This window comes from Barbus barbus (genome assembly GCF_936440315.1).
Source record: "Barbus barbus genome assembly, chromosome: 15".
NCBI classification, from domain to species: Eukaryota; Metazoa; Chordata; class Actinopteri; order Cypriniformes; family Cyprinidae; genus Barbus; species Barbus barbus.
This window is the reverse complement of record NC_136743.1, coordinates 10,523,215-10,541,562: the sequence shown is the minus strand read 5'-3', so window position 1 is coordinate 10,541,562 and position 18,348 is coordinate 10,523,215. Positions and strand designations below refer to the sequence as shown.

Here is an 18,348-nt window from a genome sequence, read left to right as displayed (position 1 = left end):
GGCCTTTCATTTTTCTGTTACAGATATAGTGTGAAACAGTTATTATGCAACTTCCACATCACCTCAGGAGGAAATGAGGCCAGCTAGGGTAATAAAAAGAACAACATATAAATATCAGCAGCTCCTATGTAAAAATGTTTGCTGTTCCAGAGATGTAGTCGTTCAGGCCAACTGAATCATTCCTTTGTATTCAGCACCCTCACTGATAAAACTCACTCACTCAATGCAGTTCAATCCACTTGCACGTACTCTTAACACATTATGCTTGCATTCACAACCCAAATATGACCTGACAGCACAGTCCCATGAGCTCTGACTTCTTTTGTTTAGCAGAATACACACCCGCTGAGGGTTAATGCTCAACCTCTGCCCTTAGTTCGCAAAGGGAAAAGGCAGAAACCTATTCATATCTGCTTATAGAATGGGAAAGGAAACAGAACAGGAGCCATGCAGGCTCCCACACTGGACGCCTGTCAGGAATGAATTTCAACAGAGATTCACCCCAAAGGTTCCTCCATGCATTGCTATCTAATGTAAATATATATGCTGGGGCTGATTGAGTTTTTAATCAGTCCTCCGTCTTTACCCTTCCTACGTTTCCCCTTCGTAGCCACTCCAGCTGACAGTAGTGTCCTTCTGAAAACAGAATGTATCCCGTTTCTGACCCTGTCCCTGTTGCACTGACCCTACAGCACTCTAATAGGTCTAATAGGATTACATGTACTGAGGTTGCTTTGAAAAACAGTCCTGAGCCACTGTATCGTCTGTGTGAAACAGTTGCAGAGGCAGAGGTTGCAGAGACAGTGCATTTAAAAGAATCTTGCAGATAAATGCAAAACTAAATGCAGGCCAGCAGTTTTAGTATCATTGAGATATTATATTATATATATGCATATTTATCAATATGTTTAATATATTATTTTTTTAGTTCGTTTTATTTCAGTTTACCTTTATTTTAAGGAACACAAATGTTTTTCACAGTTTTAGTTAACTATAGTATGTATATATATATATATATATATATATATATATATATATACCTGTATATGTGACCCAGGACCAGTGTTGGGCAGTAACATGTAACGGAATTACGTCATTTAATTACACAATAAAAGTAATTGTAATTAGTAACAGTTACTAAGAAAAAAAAATGTGTAATTAAATTACAGTTAGTTATGAAAATGTTAATTACAAAGGGGGTTACATCTGATTTTTTCACACACTCTCACATACAGATTTAATTGATTTCTCTCATAAATTGCAGTGACTGCTCTAAAATATAAAACACCGATGTTTCAGAAGTTTATAACATGCTTATCTGATCACTCTTATACGTATTTCCTATATGGGTTTAAGTATATGCTTTATTTTTTTAAGATTAACAGTTTTTTTCTAAGGCATTCCAGTGCAAACCCTGCCTGCTTTACATCTATGAAAATGATTAACAGTTGAAAACATTAGAAATTTAGAAAAGTAATCAAAAAGTAATCAGTTACATTACTTTAATAAAGTAATTGAAAAGTTACACTACTTATTACATTTTAAGTAGGGTAACTTGTAATCTCAAAACTTAATTTTTGATCAGTAATAATATGCATTGCTAAGGACTTAATTTAGACAACTTTAAAGGCCCTTCTCAATATTTAGATTTTTTTTGCACCCTCAGATTCCAGATTTTCAAATAGTTGCATCTTGGCGTAATATTGTCCAGTACTAACAAACCATCAATGGAACGTACATTTATTCAGCTTTCAGGTGATGTATAAATCTCAATTTCAACTGACCCTTATGACTGAAATTGACCCTTATGACTGGTTGTGTGGTCTAGGTTCACATATATTTCTTTGTAAATAAATAAATGTAATTTACTCCGCCTAGTCCTAGACTAAAATCTAAGTCTGAGCTGTTTCAACTGAAAGAAACTTGCACTGACTGATCATAAAATATAACAGCGCCTTTGTTTAGCCTCAGGATGCACACCAGTAATGTTTTTTCTAAGTACGTTTATAAAAATGACTTAAATGTCTTAATTTAACTATGGCCTAATCCTGGTTTAGTTTAAGCCCTGTCTGTGAAACCAGGCCATAGAGTTAACTATAATTTTATGTTTTTAGTTTACTATAATAACCCTGATGGGCAGCCATTTCTACATAACCTGCCTCTTAAAAATTCTGTTGGTGCAATCTAGTCAGGTTTAAGTCCAATTAAATTTGACTTTTGACTTGTATGAACCAGGTAATTTGACATTTCTCTTTTTGTATTGCTCATATGCAAATCTTATCTGATTGAAAATATGCGCGAATTAAGTGCAAGAAGAGCACTTACGTATTATTACATGTGGTGTAGCTCTGGTGTTACATTGTGAAACTCAGGCTCAGCTCTTTGTGTCACTCACTTCTCGTGTGATTCCACCTCCTTGTTAGACGCATTTCTGACATGCTGTCGTTGGTGGCAAAATTACGCCAACTGCTAAATTTATTGTCTAAAACTATGGCATATTCACCAGTCACCAGCAACCAATCTGCATCACGAAATGTCTTCAGCCGCATCGAGTCCAGTTTACAAAAACGCTGTACAGGTTAGTTATAAAGCTGTTCACTGCTGCCCTCTGGTGGATTACCATCGCATTGTCTATTACTAAGCAGTACAGATGTGTCTTTGGAAATTAGAGTTACTGTCCCCAGATTTCAAATATATTAGTCTGAATATGAAGAGCCAAGACAATTTTTCTCATTGCCTGCTTTAAATGGCAACATATTGTACACTCTGAACATCCCTTGTATTGAGACTCAAGAATCATCTTTTAATTTTAGCTGATAAAAAAAAAAAAAAATCCACACTAAACAATTTTTTTTTTAAGAAAACACAAAGACTTCAATATCAATAAACTTTTAATAAATAGTTTCTCATTAGTTCCTAATATTTACAGCCGGTTCACCATTCACATATAATGTTTCTATTATTTTAGAGCACATTTTAGGCACAAATTAATTGGCTTTTTTTTCTGAGGCAAACACCAGATTTCTTTGCAAGTTAGTGGCTAGTGGATGAAGTAATTATGCAGGTACAAAACAGGATGATAACCATTGTCTCTGTTCCTTGCTAGGATATATGACAAAGAATTCCATTCAAGTTTGGTCATACAGATCAACGCAAAACTTCTGTCCGTTTTAAATAACATTTACATGGTTTTCAATGCTGTAAGAGAATATAAATGGTCCAAAATGCTAGCTAAAAGAAGTTACAATGACTAAGCCTGTGGATCATCTTGTTGATTTGTCTTGAAAAGTCAAAGAAAACCATACAACCACCAGAAAGTCAATAAAAACACACAAAGACAGAAATAAAGTCATAGGTATGGCACCTAAAAACCAAATAAACAAAACCTAGACATCGGTTAAAAACAAAAAACAAAAGTGATCTGAATGCACTTGAGGTTTTCTCTTGAAAATCAAACGGTCATGTTGAGATCTGATAAAAGTATTCAAAGTTTCTCACCAGAGAGAGAGGAAGAAAAAAAGAAGAAAAAGCGCACCGCAAATAGAAATTGGCCACAAAATTTGGGGTCTAAAATTACAACGACATACCCAGAAAGCTCAGTTCTAATAGAAATACCACGTTTAGAGTCTAGTATAATACCACAGAACTTTGTAACCTTGTACATCCTACAGTAGCAGCATGTGATATTAATTGACTGGATCTAGCGACACTCATCCAATAACATGTAAGCTAATCCACCCACATCAGTGCTTACAGTAATATGAAAACTAAGGTATGCGGTCAGTAAGCTCGTAACCCTGCTAGCCTGTTGTAACATGGCAGTGCTGACGTTCACAGGGAGCTCTGGCGGTGAGGCGGACCATAAATGAGAATGAAATATGCGCAGGCTCCGACAGGAGCGATACGATTGACCCTTCTCAGAGTGAAGTCTTCATATGGGTTTGGTAATTGCAATAGAAAGTCACTTAAAGGCATCTTTTACTTCCCCTGCATGAATTGACATACCTCTCATGATAGAAAAGGAGAGGAAGTACATTCCATTCCATCTGATGTACAAGAACAGAAACTGTAGGTTGAAAGGGCATGATACTACAGCGATGACTGAGTGAAATGACGCTGATGACCTTCTTTCTTACATTTCTTGGTTGTTTCCTCTAAGATTCAAAGAGAAGACGCTCAATTTGTTGTGTCTGTAGTACAAAACCAAGAACCAGTAGAAAGCAGCACATCAAAAGTTAGCCTGTAACGTCACGACAGACACGTTCCCTATTGTTAGTTACCAGGTCTTTGGACAAGGAACATTTATATAATTTATGTTGAAATTCTGAAAAAAAAAAAAAAACTACGTAACAGTAAAAATTAGGAAAACCGTCACCAAGTCTGTATCGGCACACAACTGCGTCTGCTCGCATTTCCCTCACTTGTGCAAGGCAAAATGTCTTTAGCTCCACTTCCTGTTCCTCAAGGCCAAGGTCAGCTCCCTGTTGGCCCAGTTACGCACTTGTAAGATCTGCACCAGTTCCCACAGCTCGTTCTGCGAGGGAACAAGAGAGGACTGTGATGCCATCTTGTGTAAAGGTGCACTGCACGTGTGCGTTTGGGGAGGTTGGGGTGGTGATTGTGAGGGGGTTTGGGGTCTGTTGCCCGTCCCCCTCATCAGTGGGGTTATACACTGCTGTCATCCAGTAGAGGCTCCTTGCCCTCGCAGGGTCCGCCCTGCGAACTGTGTAAGTGGCTCTGTGCGCCGTTGTTGTGCTTCTTGTAGCTGCCGGGCCGCTGGTTGAGGGCATTGTGCTCTGGGATGAAGAGGGCAACCAGCAGGGACAGCAACACAGAGCACGCTCCGAACAGGAAGGGAGGGCCGGGAATGATGGCACTCTGAAGAGGCACGGATAGAGAGATTTGTGGGTAGGCGCATGTTTTGTAATACAAAGAGATTTCTTAATGCTTATCACTCACCTCATCTGTAGGGTTGGCCATGTTGGGTTTGGCACCCTTCTCTGGGCTCTCTGCGGGGTCCATTTCACTGAGCTCCACGTGGAAAAGGTAGAAGACGAAGCCGTAGAGCGCTGGACCCAGACCGTTACACAGACCTCGGATTCCCGTGATCATCCCTTGCACCACACCTGACACAGAAACGGGACAAATTGAATGAGAGAGCATTTTTCCAATCACTTCTTTAAAAAAGTAAAAAGGTTCATAATTTGATTCAGCAAGGACACATTAAACAGAAAGACACCATTACAAAATGTTACAAAAACTTAATCCACAAAAATATTAAGCAGCACAACTGTTCTCAAAGATTGATAATAATAAGCAATGTTTCTTGAGCACTGAAACAGCATATTAGAATGATTTCTGAAGAATCATGTAACACTGAAGACTGGAGTAATGGCTCCAATTCTATATTAAAATAGAAAACAGTTGTTTGAATTGTAATAATTTCACAGTATTACTGTTATACAGTATTTTTGATCGTAATAAATGCTGCCTTAAGAGTATTCCTTCAAAAATATTAAAAATAAATAAATAAGGTTTTAAACTGTAATTACTATCATTTTAGTTGTTAGTATTATTCTACATTTACACAAAATAAATTGTAATATAAAATAGAATATAAAAGTAAATTAAAAAATGTAATGCATTTTACTGTCAGTATAACATTTAAACTATTAATCAGCTTATTAATACGGACCACAATTCCATACATCAATAATAATTCAGCCAACTGCATAAGATCAGACAGTCATTACTGGGTTAAAAGTAAACCGGTTTATTCTGCACTGGCTGACTGTATATTATCCTGTTATTACATGGCTACCAAATACATAAATACACAAAATATCAATGAGTTTAAATTATTTTATTACTTGAGACGAGATTACATAAGAGAGCAATAAGTAATAACAATTAACAGTGGCTTATAATCATTCTGTGGCTAAGCTTAACTAAACGTGCCAGCCAGAGGATTGTGTGTGTGAATATTTTAAAATTGGGACACTTTGTGGCTGCACGCGTCTCACCTTGTTGGTCGGGGTCTGCGTTGCGGGACACTATGGCACTGATTGCTGGGAAGGTGATACTGGACATGGCAGCAACGGCTCCAGCGGCCCACATCATCCTTAAGAGACAAATCAACCATCAGGCTCTCTCACACACACACACAGACTCAATCTGTTTTAGTTTACATGCATGTGTAACTGGTTTCAGGAACAAGCACTGATCCAAAACACACACTGTTGAGGTCATGTTTACTTGTCTATTTGAGTTCCAGCCAAGAGACACGGATAGATAACTTGCTGATAGCTTTCCTATAGTTCAAAGAGTAAGGCACGGTGCTAGCAATGCCAAGGTCACGTGTTCGATTCCCAGGGAAAGCATGAACTGATTAAAAAAAAAAAAAAAATAATAAAAAAAAAAAAAAAAAAAAGTGTACCAGTCGCTTTGGATGAAGTTGTCTGCTAAATGTAAATGATGCTTGTAATGGCAGGATAAAGGGTTGACATCTTTTCATCTAGTTCAAGTGCTTTAAATAAAGCTTATGAAATACCACAATACGTTCTGATTTTCAAGTACAAATCCGATTACAAACTGAACTGTACCAGAACTGAAGTTTGCTGCCCTCTAGTGGGTTTCTAGATGATCAACTCACCAGGGCTGGGAGCCAAAGCCATACCAGGCCAGCTGCAGGATCTGAAAGCCGAGGCCTAACAAGATAGTGTTCTTATTCCCTATGGAACGCATCAGGATTCCCAGGACAACCGTCTGCACAGAGAGAGGAACCATTACTCTGAAATCTTCACTGCCTTCCATTTACAACCGAACGCCTGACGCACTCGCACAGTGAGCAGATTAGTGCAAATGCGCACATGCTGTGCTGCTCAGAGTCAGGCAGTACAACCTTACAATGGAACAGCTGAGAAAAAAGCCTGGAAACCAACCTGAGCCAAGATGGACAGGATTCCCACCACTGCAATGAAGGCAGCAACTGTTTCTGATGTAAATCCAATGACCTGGGAATTAAAAGAGAAAACTTGGGTAAATTTACACAGTTGAAAATTTTATGATTTAGGTACTAGAATTTTAGTTAGGGTGCAACAACCCAGTGTATCTAATTGTGCAAATAATGGTGTATATATATTATATATATATATATATATATATATATATATATATATATATATATATATATAAATAAATAAATAAATAAAGGTATATATAATAATAATAATATATATAAATATATTTTGAATATCTTTTTATTTCTGTCTCAGTTTTAATTCACTTAATTTTAAAAACGGGTAGATCAAGGAAAACCTCTGCAGTTGATGACAGAAACATTCAGCAGATCCTTTCTTTCGCCAAACTTTAGCCTTTCCATCACTTTGGTCCATAAAATCAGTCCATAAAACCTCGTCCCAGAATTTTTGAGGCTCGTCTCCTATTCTTCTTGATAATGAGTGGTTTGCATCTTCTGGTGTAGCCTCTGTACTTTTGTTCAAGAAGTCTTCTGCGAACAGTAGATTGTGATACCTTCCCTCCTGCCCTCTGGAGGTTGTTGCTGATGTCACTAACAGTTGTTTTAGGGTCTTTCTTTACAGCTGTCACAATGTTTCTGTCGTCAACTGCAGATGTTTTCCTTGATCTACCCGTTTGAGGTGTGTTACTTAGTACCCCAGTGGTTTCTTTCTTCCTCAGGAGACTCCAAATGGTTGTACTTGCTATTGCCAGTGTTTGTGCAATGGTTTGATTGATTTTTCATCTTCTCTCAGCTTCACAATTGCTCGTTTTTCACCCATAGACACCTCTCTGGTTTTCATGTTGGTTACACGTCTAACTAACTATGAATGCAGTCTGCACGGATCTGAAACTGAGCGCAGACATTCAGTGCTATTTATTGTTTGAATAATCAATTAATAGGATACACCAGGGCAACAAAACACACCTGTCAGTCACATGTTCCAATACTTTTGGTAACATGAAAAATGGGTGGGTTCAAACAAAAGGTGCTACCGTCTAAGTTGTGTATCAGATCCAGATGAAAATACCTGTAAATAAAAGCTGAAATGTTAATCTCTCATCTCATATTCATCTTTTGATGTCAAACCCAAATGTTTACAGTCTACAGCAAAAATAAAGGAATTGGCCTTACTGTTCCAATACTTTTGGAGGGGATATATTATATATAAGCTTTATTTCAATTAACAAAAACATGTTTTAATAGTTTTAGTTTCTGATTGCAACACTTTCGTGAAATAAACCTCTGATTTATTAATGGAAAAACCCATCAACACCAACAGCATACGGTGCGATTCATGCAGGTTTCCTTATTTAGATTTATTACCAGTCATTTAATATTCCAGCAGCTGCAACCTCAGAGATCTGCCGTGCCAATACATAAGTATTACAGTGGTCTTTGAGGTATTGATACAAAAAGGTGTGAGCTGTACCTGTCTGAGATACAGGAAGAAACTGGAATACTGTCCAGCCTCAGGCAGGTAAGACAAGAAGACTGTGATGCAGATCAGGAGAACCGTGGAGTCCTGGCCCACCTTACGCAAGGACTGTGAACAAGAGTCACAGAGAGAACATGAAACTGAGGGAGGAGGACACTGAGAGAGAATGAGTGGGCAGCAGCACAGCAACATGATTAATTTAATAAGTGACAAACGACATCTTCGCTATTCTTCTTCAAATGCTTGCTGGTGTACAGCAGCTCAGAGGTTTGTTTTTTTTCATCATCAAAATGGTATCGACACTGGTAGTGATTTGAGACAAGGCAGCCAGAGTGGGAACATGCCAAACGTTTCAGATGGGAAAATATAAACAAATTAACATTCAAATAATAACCATCATAATTTTTATCCATCAAAATCTAATATGAATTATTATGTAATATACATTTTGTAATAAAATATACATATGTGACATTATCAATGTTTTTACTGTCCCTTTTGATCAATTTAATACATCCTTGCAGAACTAAATTAATCTTTTTTTTTTTTTAAATGTAGCGTTTTCCAAAAAAAGAGGGTTTATCAATTTATTCATAGTTCATATTTTAATTTATTATTCATATTAAATGAATTATTATTCATAGCTGTCAACTGAATATTGATAAACTATGATACATGATATTGAATATTTATAAACTACATAAACTATGACTGCTTTCATTAGCTATGTTTCCATCCAAAGTTACGAATTAAACTTCCAAAAAATTGGAATATTGCATTTGCGAATAAAGCATCCAGTGTTGATGAACAAAAATGTTGATGACAACAAAATCTTCACTTCCTGATTAACTTGCACTAAATATCATGAAGAAAAATGTAATTTGCTGCAGTAGGAGAAGGCAATGTATATAATAATTTTAGTATACAATAATTACGAGCTTCAGAGCGCGCAGACAAAACACGGTCATGTTATCTTATTTTCAGAGCCTGCTATTTGGGAACGCAGTTCTATGAGTTAATTTTAACGAAACACTTTACTCAAGCATTTTAGAATGACAACAATGGCAACAAGATCCGTCAGCTGGTTAGTCAAGTTATCCCATCGCAAAGTCACGTCTTTTTTGATGCACCTTAAGGAATTTAAGGTGTTTCCATCATAGTTTGGGAGCATGTTTTCTTAGTGGATAAGAAATTTATCCTACTTAGTTGAGTGCAAAAGTTTTTTTAAAGTGCATTTTTAGAATTTATGCGCATCTTGCCATTTCCATCCAGTTTTTTTTTTATTTTATTTTTTTTATCCAATATCCCAAAATATGCATAAAAAGATGGACGGAAACATAGCTTTTAACATCAGTGACTCACTGCAAAGGGGTCTGCCTGCTCCCATGAGATGGGGGCTCCCCATGAAGCTGGTCTCATCTTCTCAGGCAAGGACTCAGGAACCGCTACCAGGATAAAACAGATGTCTAGCAGAGCAATGGCCGTCGCAAGGATCACCACCAGAGTATCTCCATATGCCTCTGAGAGGTAAGCACCGATCGCTGGGCTCGTCACCAAACTGGCTGCAAAAGTGGCCGATACCTGCAGGAAAGAACCGGAATCTTGAGATTAATCAACTGCGCTGACAGCAAGGGAAATGTTCATTAAATGCAATTAACACATTCATTTCTTATTTGCAGAGCAAAAACGGAAACCGCAGATGGCTGTTAAAACAACAGGAAACCAATATCAGCCAAAGCACTACAAAAAAGTAATTGCTGTTGCACATACAGTATGCTGTGAAGTCAGGTTACAAGCACAACATCAAAAGTAAGTCATGAATCATGGTTCTCTTCTCACCAAGCCATATGCTGTGCTCCTTTCATGCTCCTGAGTGATATCGGCCACATATGCAAAGATCACAGAGAAAGTGACCGCAAACACACCAGACATGGAGATCACTGCAAAGTACCACCTGTGGGATCAGACAGAGAGAATGAGAAGATCTCCAGAAAAATGCTTAAATTAAATGCTTAAAAACAAAACAAAAAAACTTGATAGTAGTAAACATTTCACTTAAAATAACTGTACATGACATTTACAACTTTGGCAAACGTTGGACAATTATTGGCACCCCTAGAAATTCTTATGAGTAAAATATCTCTGAAGTATATTCCCATTCATATTCACAATTTTGAGCACTCCAGGGTGATTATGAACATGAAATTATCCAGCCATGGCTTCCTGTTTCACAGAAATATAAATAGGAGGGAAAACAAAGCCCAAATTCCCTTAAATCACCCATCACAATGAGAAAAACCAAAGAATATATTTCTGATGTGCAGCAAAAGATAACTAAGCTTCAAAATAATTAGTGAAGTGGCTTTAAGAAAAGAGCTAGAGCAGTGAAAATTCCCATTTCCACCATCAGGGCAATAATTAAGAATTTCCAATCAACAGAAAATGTTACAAATCTGCCTGGAAGAGAATGTGTGTCTATATCGTCCTAATGCACGATATAGATAGATATATTATATATATACACATACACACACACACATATATACACACACACATACACGCTGTATATATACATATAGAAAATATTTACATGTATATACATTTATTGCTTTATACGCGTATATTTTATATTAATATATTAACGTAACTTTCTTAATATACATGCATGTCTTTGCATTTTTTTATATTTAAATACACATTATGTAAACAGAAATTTTTATTTTGGATGGGATTAATTGTTTGACAGCACTAATAATGTATGCATGTATAAGCATTATTCTACCCAGACACAATGACACATTTTATCAACATATTAAAGAATATTGTGTTTGACATTACATTAATTAGAATACATTTCTGTAAATGGGTGTTCAAATTACATAAAGCCTTAATTTTATTAATATTTTTCCTTTTTTTAAATTGCAACATACAACATTTCTTGAAGATTTTTGTGAAATTAACTTACTAAACTAATGCTAATCTATGCAGAAGTTATATGTTGCCTATAGAGCTGTGACAGATTATCCCTAAATATGAGTCAAGAAAACAAGCATTTGTAATGTTAAGGTGTAGGTGATCTAGATTTTTTATGTGCAGTCAATGTGAAGTCTATGGTGGGTGATTCTTGAGTCTTTGCCTGTCTGCATTGGTCTTCATGTAAGAGACGTACCATGGGCTGATCTTCATGAGAGGTATGGGAGCGCAGGTGAAGAACACAGTGAGCAGCAGGAAGGACTTCCGGCCCCACACATCTGATAGAGCACCGATTAGTGGAGCACTCAGAAAAGACAGCAGGCCCTGAGTGAATACAAAAGGCACATGACTCCCTTAAATGACACATTTACTTTAAAGTTATGAAAACCTCAGAATGACATGACCAGACAGAGGTTGTCAGGATGTGATAAACTTGATATTTGACAGTAACACTCGGGTTAGGCTGATCACAGAATCTTCAGGGCTCTAGACTGCGACCATTTTTTGAGAGTGTGCGAGTAAAAATTTGACCTTGTCGCACTTGTGCGAGTGCATGGTCTGCGCTGCTCCAAAGCGTCTGCTTCATACAGCGCGTGCTGCCAGCTGCAGCACATTGTAGCAGGAGAAAGATTTCACTGATCACGTGAAGAGAGGTGATTTCAGCGCGAGCGCTTCAGTAGAGCCTGGTTTATACTCGCCACATCAGCACGAGCGCGAAGGAGCATGCAGCGGACTGAGTACAGGAGGATTTGGTTTTCAAACTAAAGTAAAAGACCGCTTCTTAAACCAGAGAAGGTGAACATGTTGGTATTCTTGTAGAAAAAACATGCAAGTCCTGTCAGCAACAGCCAGTTTAGTTTTACTGTTCTTTTTGTTTTCGTTTTGAAAAGCTTGTTGTCTTTGCGGTTTACCTCACGTTATGCTATGGAGGCTTTCCTTCATTTTTTAATTATTTATTTGATTCCTAAGTGTTTGCTAAACATTCTGTAATTTATTAGTCGGTATATAATACAGCATGTAATGTGTAATGCATGTAAAAAAAAAAAAAGGAATTCCTCTTCACAAAACTAAAAAAAAAAAAAAAAAAACTAAAAAAAAAAAAAAAAAAAACCACAAATAATACTGATGAAAAAGAACGGGTTGAATGTTGAACTTTCGTTACCATATAACTATAATATAAACGATGATAAAAGTTCATCAGCATGCATTGATTAATCAAATGTTGTATCAAATAAATAAATAAATATATAACTAAATAAAAAATTGCGACCAAATTATGTGCTCGTGCGACCAACTGAAAAAGTTAATCGCAAAAGTGCGACCAGTGGGAAGAATGAGTCTACAGCCCTGATCTTGTTTATTGGTCAGATTTAAGATAAAAAATGGTGCATTATGTACCCACTTCACTGTATTTAGAGGTATCACTGCGTGACCAGGGCTTATCATGAATAAAGATGGGAACCGAAAGAGAAGCAAGCTTCAATCATGACTTATCTCTTCTCACATCAGAAAGGGAGTAGGGCTGCACAATTAATCGAATTTCTAATCGCAATCACGATTATGGATGCCACGATTACATAATCATTCAAAGCCGTGATTACAAAAATAAATAATTAAAAATGCCCACTTGCATTATTCTGTGTGCTTAAGAGGTGTTTGTAGCGCGGGGTTTAACAAACTCAAACACACTGGATAAAACTGATAGTCGTTGTCACTCTGTTGTGCATGATAGATATGCTAAACACCAAACGTGTCAAAAGCGGAACAAAGTAGCGGTACTCGTTTGAACTGCACGCCACACTGACCTTTTATCCACTCGCATCAAAAGATAACAGCGCAGCACGAGCTTAGAGCATATGCGTTTATTACAGTGACCAGTCGTGATCACGCACTAAACAACGCTGTGAAATCCAGTAAGAAGCACTCGAGTTCAGAGCAGAGTTCTCCAGTACAAATCACGTCTCTTTAATTTAAACTAGTTTAAAGCCAAATAAATCAGAGCTGTGATTCTCATCAACACTAATGCAGAAAGCAGCAGAAACAGTGCAACAACGAACCAGTTAGAAGATGTTTCAATCCACAAATCACCCGCATTTACTATAGTTTTACTGTAGTAACACTAATGGCAACAATGGTATGGTGGCAGAAAAGTAGGATATTCATATTGAGTATTATATTATTAATATACTAAATATGTTAAAGGAGTAATGGAATATAATTACTTTATTTTGTAAATTATTCTATCAGTTGATGTGGATTTGTAATTGACAATGTCTTTAGGCTACTGTTCTTCAATGCAAACACCATAGAAACCATATAGTTAGGCTACTTTTTTACCATGATAATGAGGTGCTGTTCTTTTGGTTATGTATAAAAAAAATGAGGCTGTTACAGTTTTCACAATGGTACTGTCAAATGTACATCTGCATCCCGACTCAAGCTCCTGTTCTAATGTGCATTTCTAAAAGACAAAACTTGTAATATTACAATCAGGTGCTGGTGCCACTGCTCTCGGATGTTAGTCTGGAGCAATGATAATATAAATTGTACTGTAAAATGTTACTGTAATTTGAAATTTTGTCTGTTTAACTGTAAAGGAAATGTATAGCTTTAGTAGACCATTTTTTCTTTTTTTTCCCTTTTAGTTTTAGTATAACATTATTATACCATGCATAATTTTACCTTTTTTTGTTTAAAGAAACCAAACCAATGTATAGTTGACATTTGAGGCTCAATGCTATAGAAAAGCAATAAAAGTTCAGGAAGAGCATTTTCAGCCTTTTTTTTTTAAATATATATTTTATATAAACAAAAAAAATATGGCATGCAGCTTCAAACAATGACATAAATCTGTTCAAAATAATCGTTATTAATAATTGCAGTTACAATCTCAAGGGAATAATCAACAATTATGATTTTTGTCATAATCGTGCAGCCCTAAAAGGGAGAAGAGGAAAAAGCATGAATAAAAGTGAACAGTTGGAGTCAATGTCCTACCTTAACACCATGAATAAGTCCGTTCATCAGGAATGTGTGCTGGGGGAATGTCTGATGTAACACCTGAAACGAAAACATAGATTGACCATAAATTTATGCTGTAAACTGATAATCTGTTGGCTACAAAATAACCACGAGCTGGTAATTATTCACTAGCTTTACTCTCTGACAGAACTCAAAGAAGCACTGCTACTAGCTAACAAGAAGGATTGGGTGATTCATCAAAATATATTTACACAGACTTTGCTCACAATATAAAAATATGTAACATCATGAACCTTACAATGATTTTAATGCACTTTTAGACTCATTTCAAGATTCATCTTTGTCGGAGTATGCTTTATTAAGCTCTTATTTAAACTTCCAATTTCAAATAAACATTTAAAAACTGACTTTATATGCACTGAAATAACAATCACAACATGTCAAAATATCAATAAATGCATTTATGTAGTATACAACTGTAGAAAACTTGCCTAATATTTCACTTTACTTCATGCATTAAATATTTTGATTGTACTTGGCAACAATAAACAAGTTTGATTAAACAGAATACAAAAATGAATTTGTATACAGGAAATCTATTTATTAAAGACAAAGTCCTCAGTTCAGGTCCAAAAAAAAAAAAATCTAACGGCATGGTCAATTCTTGATTCTTCTAGGCTTAAAAAAAAAAAAAAAAAAAAAAAAAAAAAAAAAATAGGCTTTTATCTGTTATTTTTCTATAACTGCACAGCTACAACAGACTTAAGAGAAAACCAACTGGTTAATGGCAGTTCAACGTTGTTGGTCTGTTGCAAATGACTTTACAAATTAATTTTTTTTTTTTTTTTTATTACTGACCCCAAACTTTTAGATGGTACATATATGACACATACATATATGATCAAATATACATTTAAATGCATATTAATATGTTTTGAGCTTGGTCCAGATTTCACTCTAAGGGGTTGCTGACTTGTACGGAGTCAAACCCAACACTACTTTCAATTCATGCATTATTCAAGAAAAGGAAACTGCAATTCCACTTTGCATGCAGTGTAAATCTTAACGAAACACCGGTTACACTCAGACCCACGGATCACTTTGAGGCAAAAGGTTTTGCAAATAGCACGTAGTGCAGCATGCTGTGACTGTACTGGATACAGCGTCAACAATAGTATCATGCTGACCTGCATAAAAACAACTGGCACAAAGTTACAAAGTAAATCACAGGTTCAGCTTCATTTACAACCATGTGGCCTGACAAAGCCTCCAGTTAGCCTTCAGAATAAAAAGGTCATTATTAGCATGACGCCGTTTGATGTTGTTTTAATCTGGCTGGGTCCATTATACTCTGCTGACACAATCAACTAAAACGGAGTGCATCATTCTGCCCTCTCCGTTTGATCAGGATTCATTTATTCTGAAATTTGTACACGGCTCCTCAGATCGGGGCAATGGGAAATGTCACTCCTTGTTATGGATACAGAAGGAAGGATGAATGCAAACATTCATTGCTCATTATTCGCTCTGATCTGAAACCTTGAATGTGGGCGATGAAGCAAAACTGGTTTACCGTAAGCATGGGAGTGGTGAGCAGTCCCCAGGCGAAGAACTCCAGGAAAATAACCACCACCGCATGGTAGACACTGGGCTCTCCAAACCCCTGTGGCTAAACAAGGAGGATTTACATTACAGCCTGTATTTTGTTTGTTTGAAGTAGCATTATTAGTAATGTAAACAACATAGATAAAGGAAGCAATAAGGAGGAAGTTTAGACAAGAGAAATAGGAAAAGGCATGATACACAAATATAATATATTTGACAAATGTTTTATCATCATTTACGATCACTAAATAAACAAGATCACAGTTTGCAATAACAGGGTCCAAAGGGCCAACAATGCTAAACTCATTATCTCACACTTACTTGCACTTTATCTAGTGCACTGCAAAAGCTTTCACTAAACCAACCCCTAAAAGACCAAAACTGCCTTGCCATACCTTTATTGAAATTATGCATGCTGAACATCGGAAGTGACTTAATGGTACACAAGAAAGCCCGTACTCCTATGTAAAATACCCTGCGGACTGAACTCAATGCTACAGATCATTAGAAAACGGGGAGAGAAAGAGCCGTGGTCTGTGTCAAAGCCTCTAACTGCAAACACATCTTGAATATATTTGTCAAAGCTCTCAATAAAGTTTAGAAGATCAAAATATTAACAGGTGAGTTTGAAGAGCTACTGCTGATACCTAGAGCTATTGTGTCAAACGTTTAAATTGATTTCCAGGGGTCTCAAGCTAATCACTTGTACAACAAGTCAATGATTAGAAAGCTCTTGTTATGTACAACTTCTTTATGGTACAGTGTAAAACCATCTTACCCTTCTTGTAAAATGTGTAAGGTGTTCAAATTACATAGGAGAGGTCAAAGAAAAAATATTTACTTTCATAGCAAACATATAATTTAGCATGGTACAAAATTACCATTCAACTAAGGGGGTTTTTTGTTTGTGATGAGAGTTGATAAAAACCTAATCGTTAATTAAACTCGATGTAACATTAAAATAAACAAACGAGGCTGCACAATTAATCAAATTTAAACTGATATAGTTATATCTTATGTAACAATTATCAAAACAAAGGCTGCAATTTAATTGAAGTGTTGCATTTGGAAATGCAAAGGCAGGTGGTTCACTTTATTTACACAATTTCCAACATTTTTGTGGACAGAAGTTGAGTGCTTTTTAGCAATATTAGATTATAAAAACAAACAAAAAAAAAGTTACATGTTAAAAGCTTTGGGGTTTAAATGTTTGAAAGTGAAGAAATTAACACTTGTGTTTTGTAACTTAGAACCCTGTATTAGACCATGCACACAAGCACAGGTTTCAAATACATGCACAAAACACCATGATTTCAGGGTATTTAACAAAATGTTGTTTTACTTTATAATTAATCTTAATGCCCTTGAAGTCTTTACAGACATTTGTGAGTTTAGGACACTTAAAATGTATAGAAAAGCGTTTCCTTAATAGACAATGGTGCCATAGACTATACAGAATATCATGGGAATACTTGATCCATTAAAAATTGACAGCCGATTAGCAGCTTTCTTGACATTTTAAGCCCAAATCGACTCTTTTAAAAAAAGAGTTTACAACCAAAACACCATGATAAAACCATAAACACGTAATTTTTATAGAGAACACATCAGGTGAACTGTCGAACAAAACATATGTCATAAAAAGCATGTTGATTTCTATCCTGATAGGACACCCACTTCTGCCACTGGTGGTCACCATAAAGACCATTTCTCTTACTAAATTATTCATTATCCTAATTTCAAGCTTCCAGTTTGATTTCCAAGTTTTAAGCATAAGGTAACTCACGCGATGTCAAAACGCAAGCCATGGTTGATCTGGTTGGCTTTCTCGCCAGCTGGCTTGTTGTTTTCACTGTTGGCTGCCTAATGCAACTATAGACTCTCACAAATTACTGTTCATTTCTTCTTGTAAGAAAGAATATACGAGTTTACGTCACGAAACAGATTAAATCACCAGAAGGTGTCTGACAGGTTGCAATCGAAACGAGACTCAATGTAGAGCTGTTACCGCTCATTCTGTAAAAACACTTGCTTAGCTTGCTAGCCCTAACTAGCATATGGCTAACTGCCACAAAGAAATGTTTTACTCACAGTGCCTCCATCTTTAATGATGATTTTCTTGGCTAGAAGAATGCTGCGGTTCAGCCGCTTTTTCTTCTTTTTCTCTCCAGTCATTGTTAACTAATATCCATTCTTATTTGTGGGAGATGTGGCTAAATATTAGTTTACCGTTAGCATCCACGCTAAGATATGCGACTTCCTGTCATCAGTCCTCGCTCTCAGGAGTCCGGCCCATTTTTCTCAATGCGGGCTTTTTATTGGTCAATATCTT

General features: G+C 36.4%; 1 protein-coding gene across 2 annotated transcripts; it reads right to left on the bottom strand.

Moving 5' to 3' along the window:
* Positions 1-2,878: 2,878 nt before the first annotated feature.
* On the bottom strand, positions 2,879-18,306 carry LOC306881847 (hippocampus abundant transcript 1 protein-like). Of its 2 annotated transcripts, none has more exons than XM_079436174.1 (12): positions 18,108-18,306; positions 15,985-16,080; positions 14,427-14,489; positions 11,626-11,753; positions 10,296-10,410; positions 9,819-10,037; positions 8,451-8,564; positions 6,942-7,013; positions 6,653-6,765; positions 6,024-6,121; positions 4,960-5,126; positions 2,879-4,878 (listed from the first exon to the last, which is right to left on the bottom strand). In XM_079436174.1, the coding sequence occupies exons 1-12, from the start codon at positions 18,189-18,191 to the stop codon at positions 4,666-4,668; spliced, it is 1,482 nt and encodes a 493-aa protein (XP_079292300.1). In that variant the 5' UTR covers positions 18,192-18,306; the 3' UTR covers positions 2,879-4,665. The 2 variants fall into 2 exon arrangements, with proteins under 2 accessions (XP_079292300.1, XP_079292301.1); XM_079436175.1 differs by having other exon boundaries at positions 15,985-16,074; positions 18,108-18,305.
* Positions 18,307-18,348: the final 42 nt, after the last annotated feature.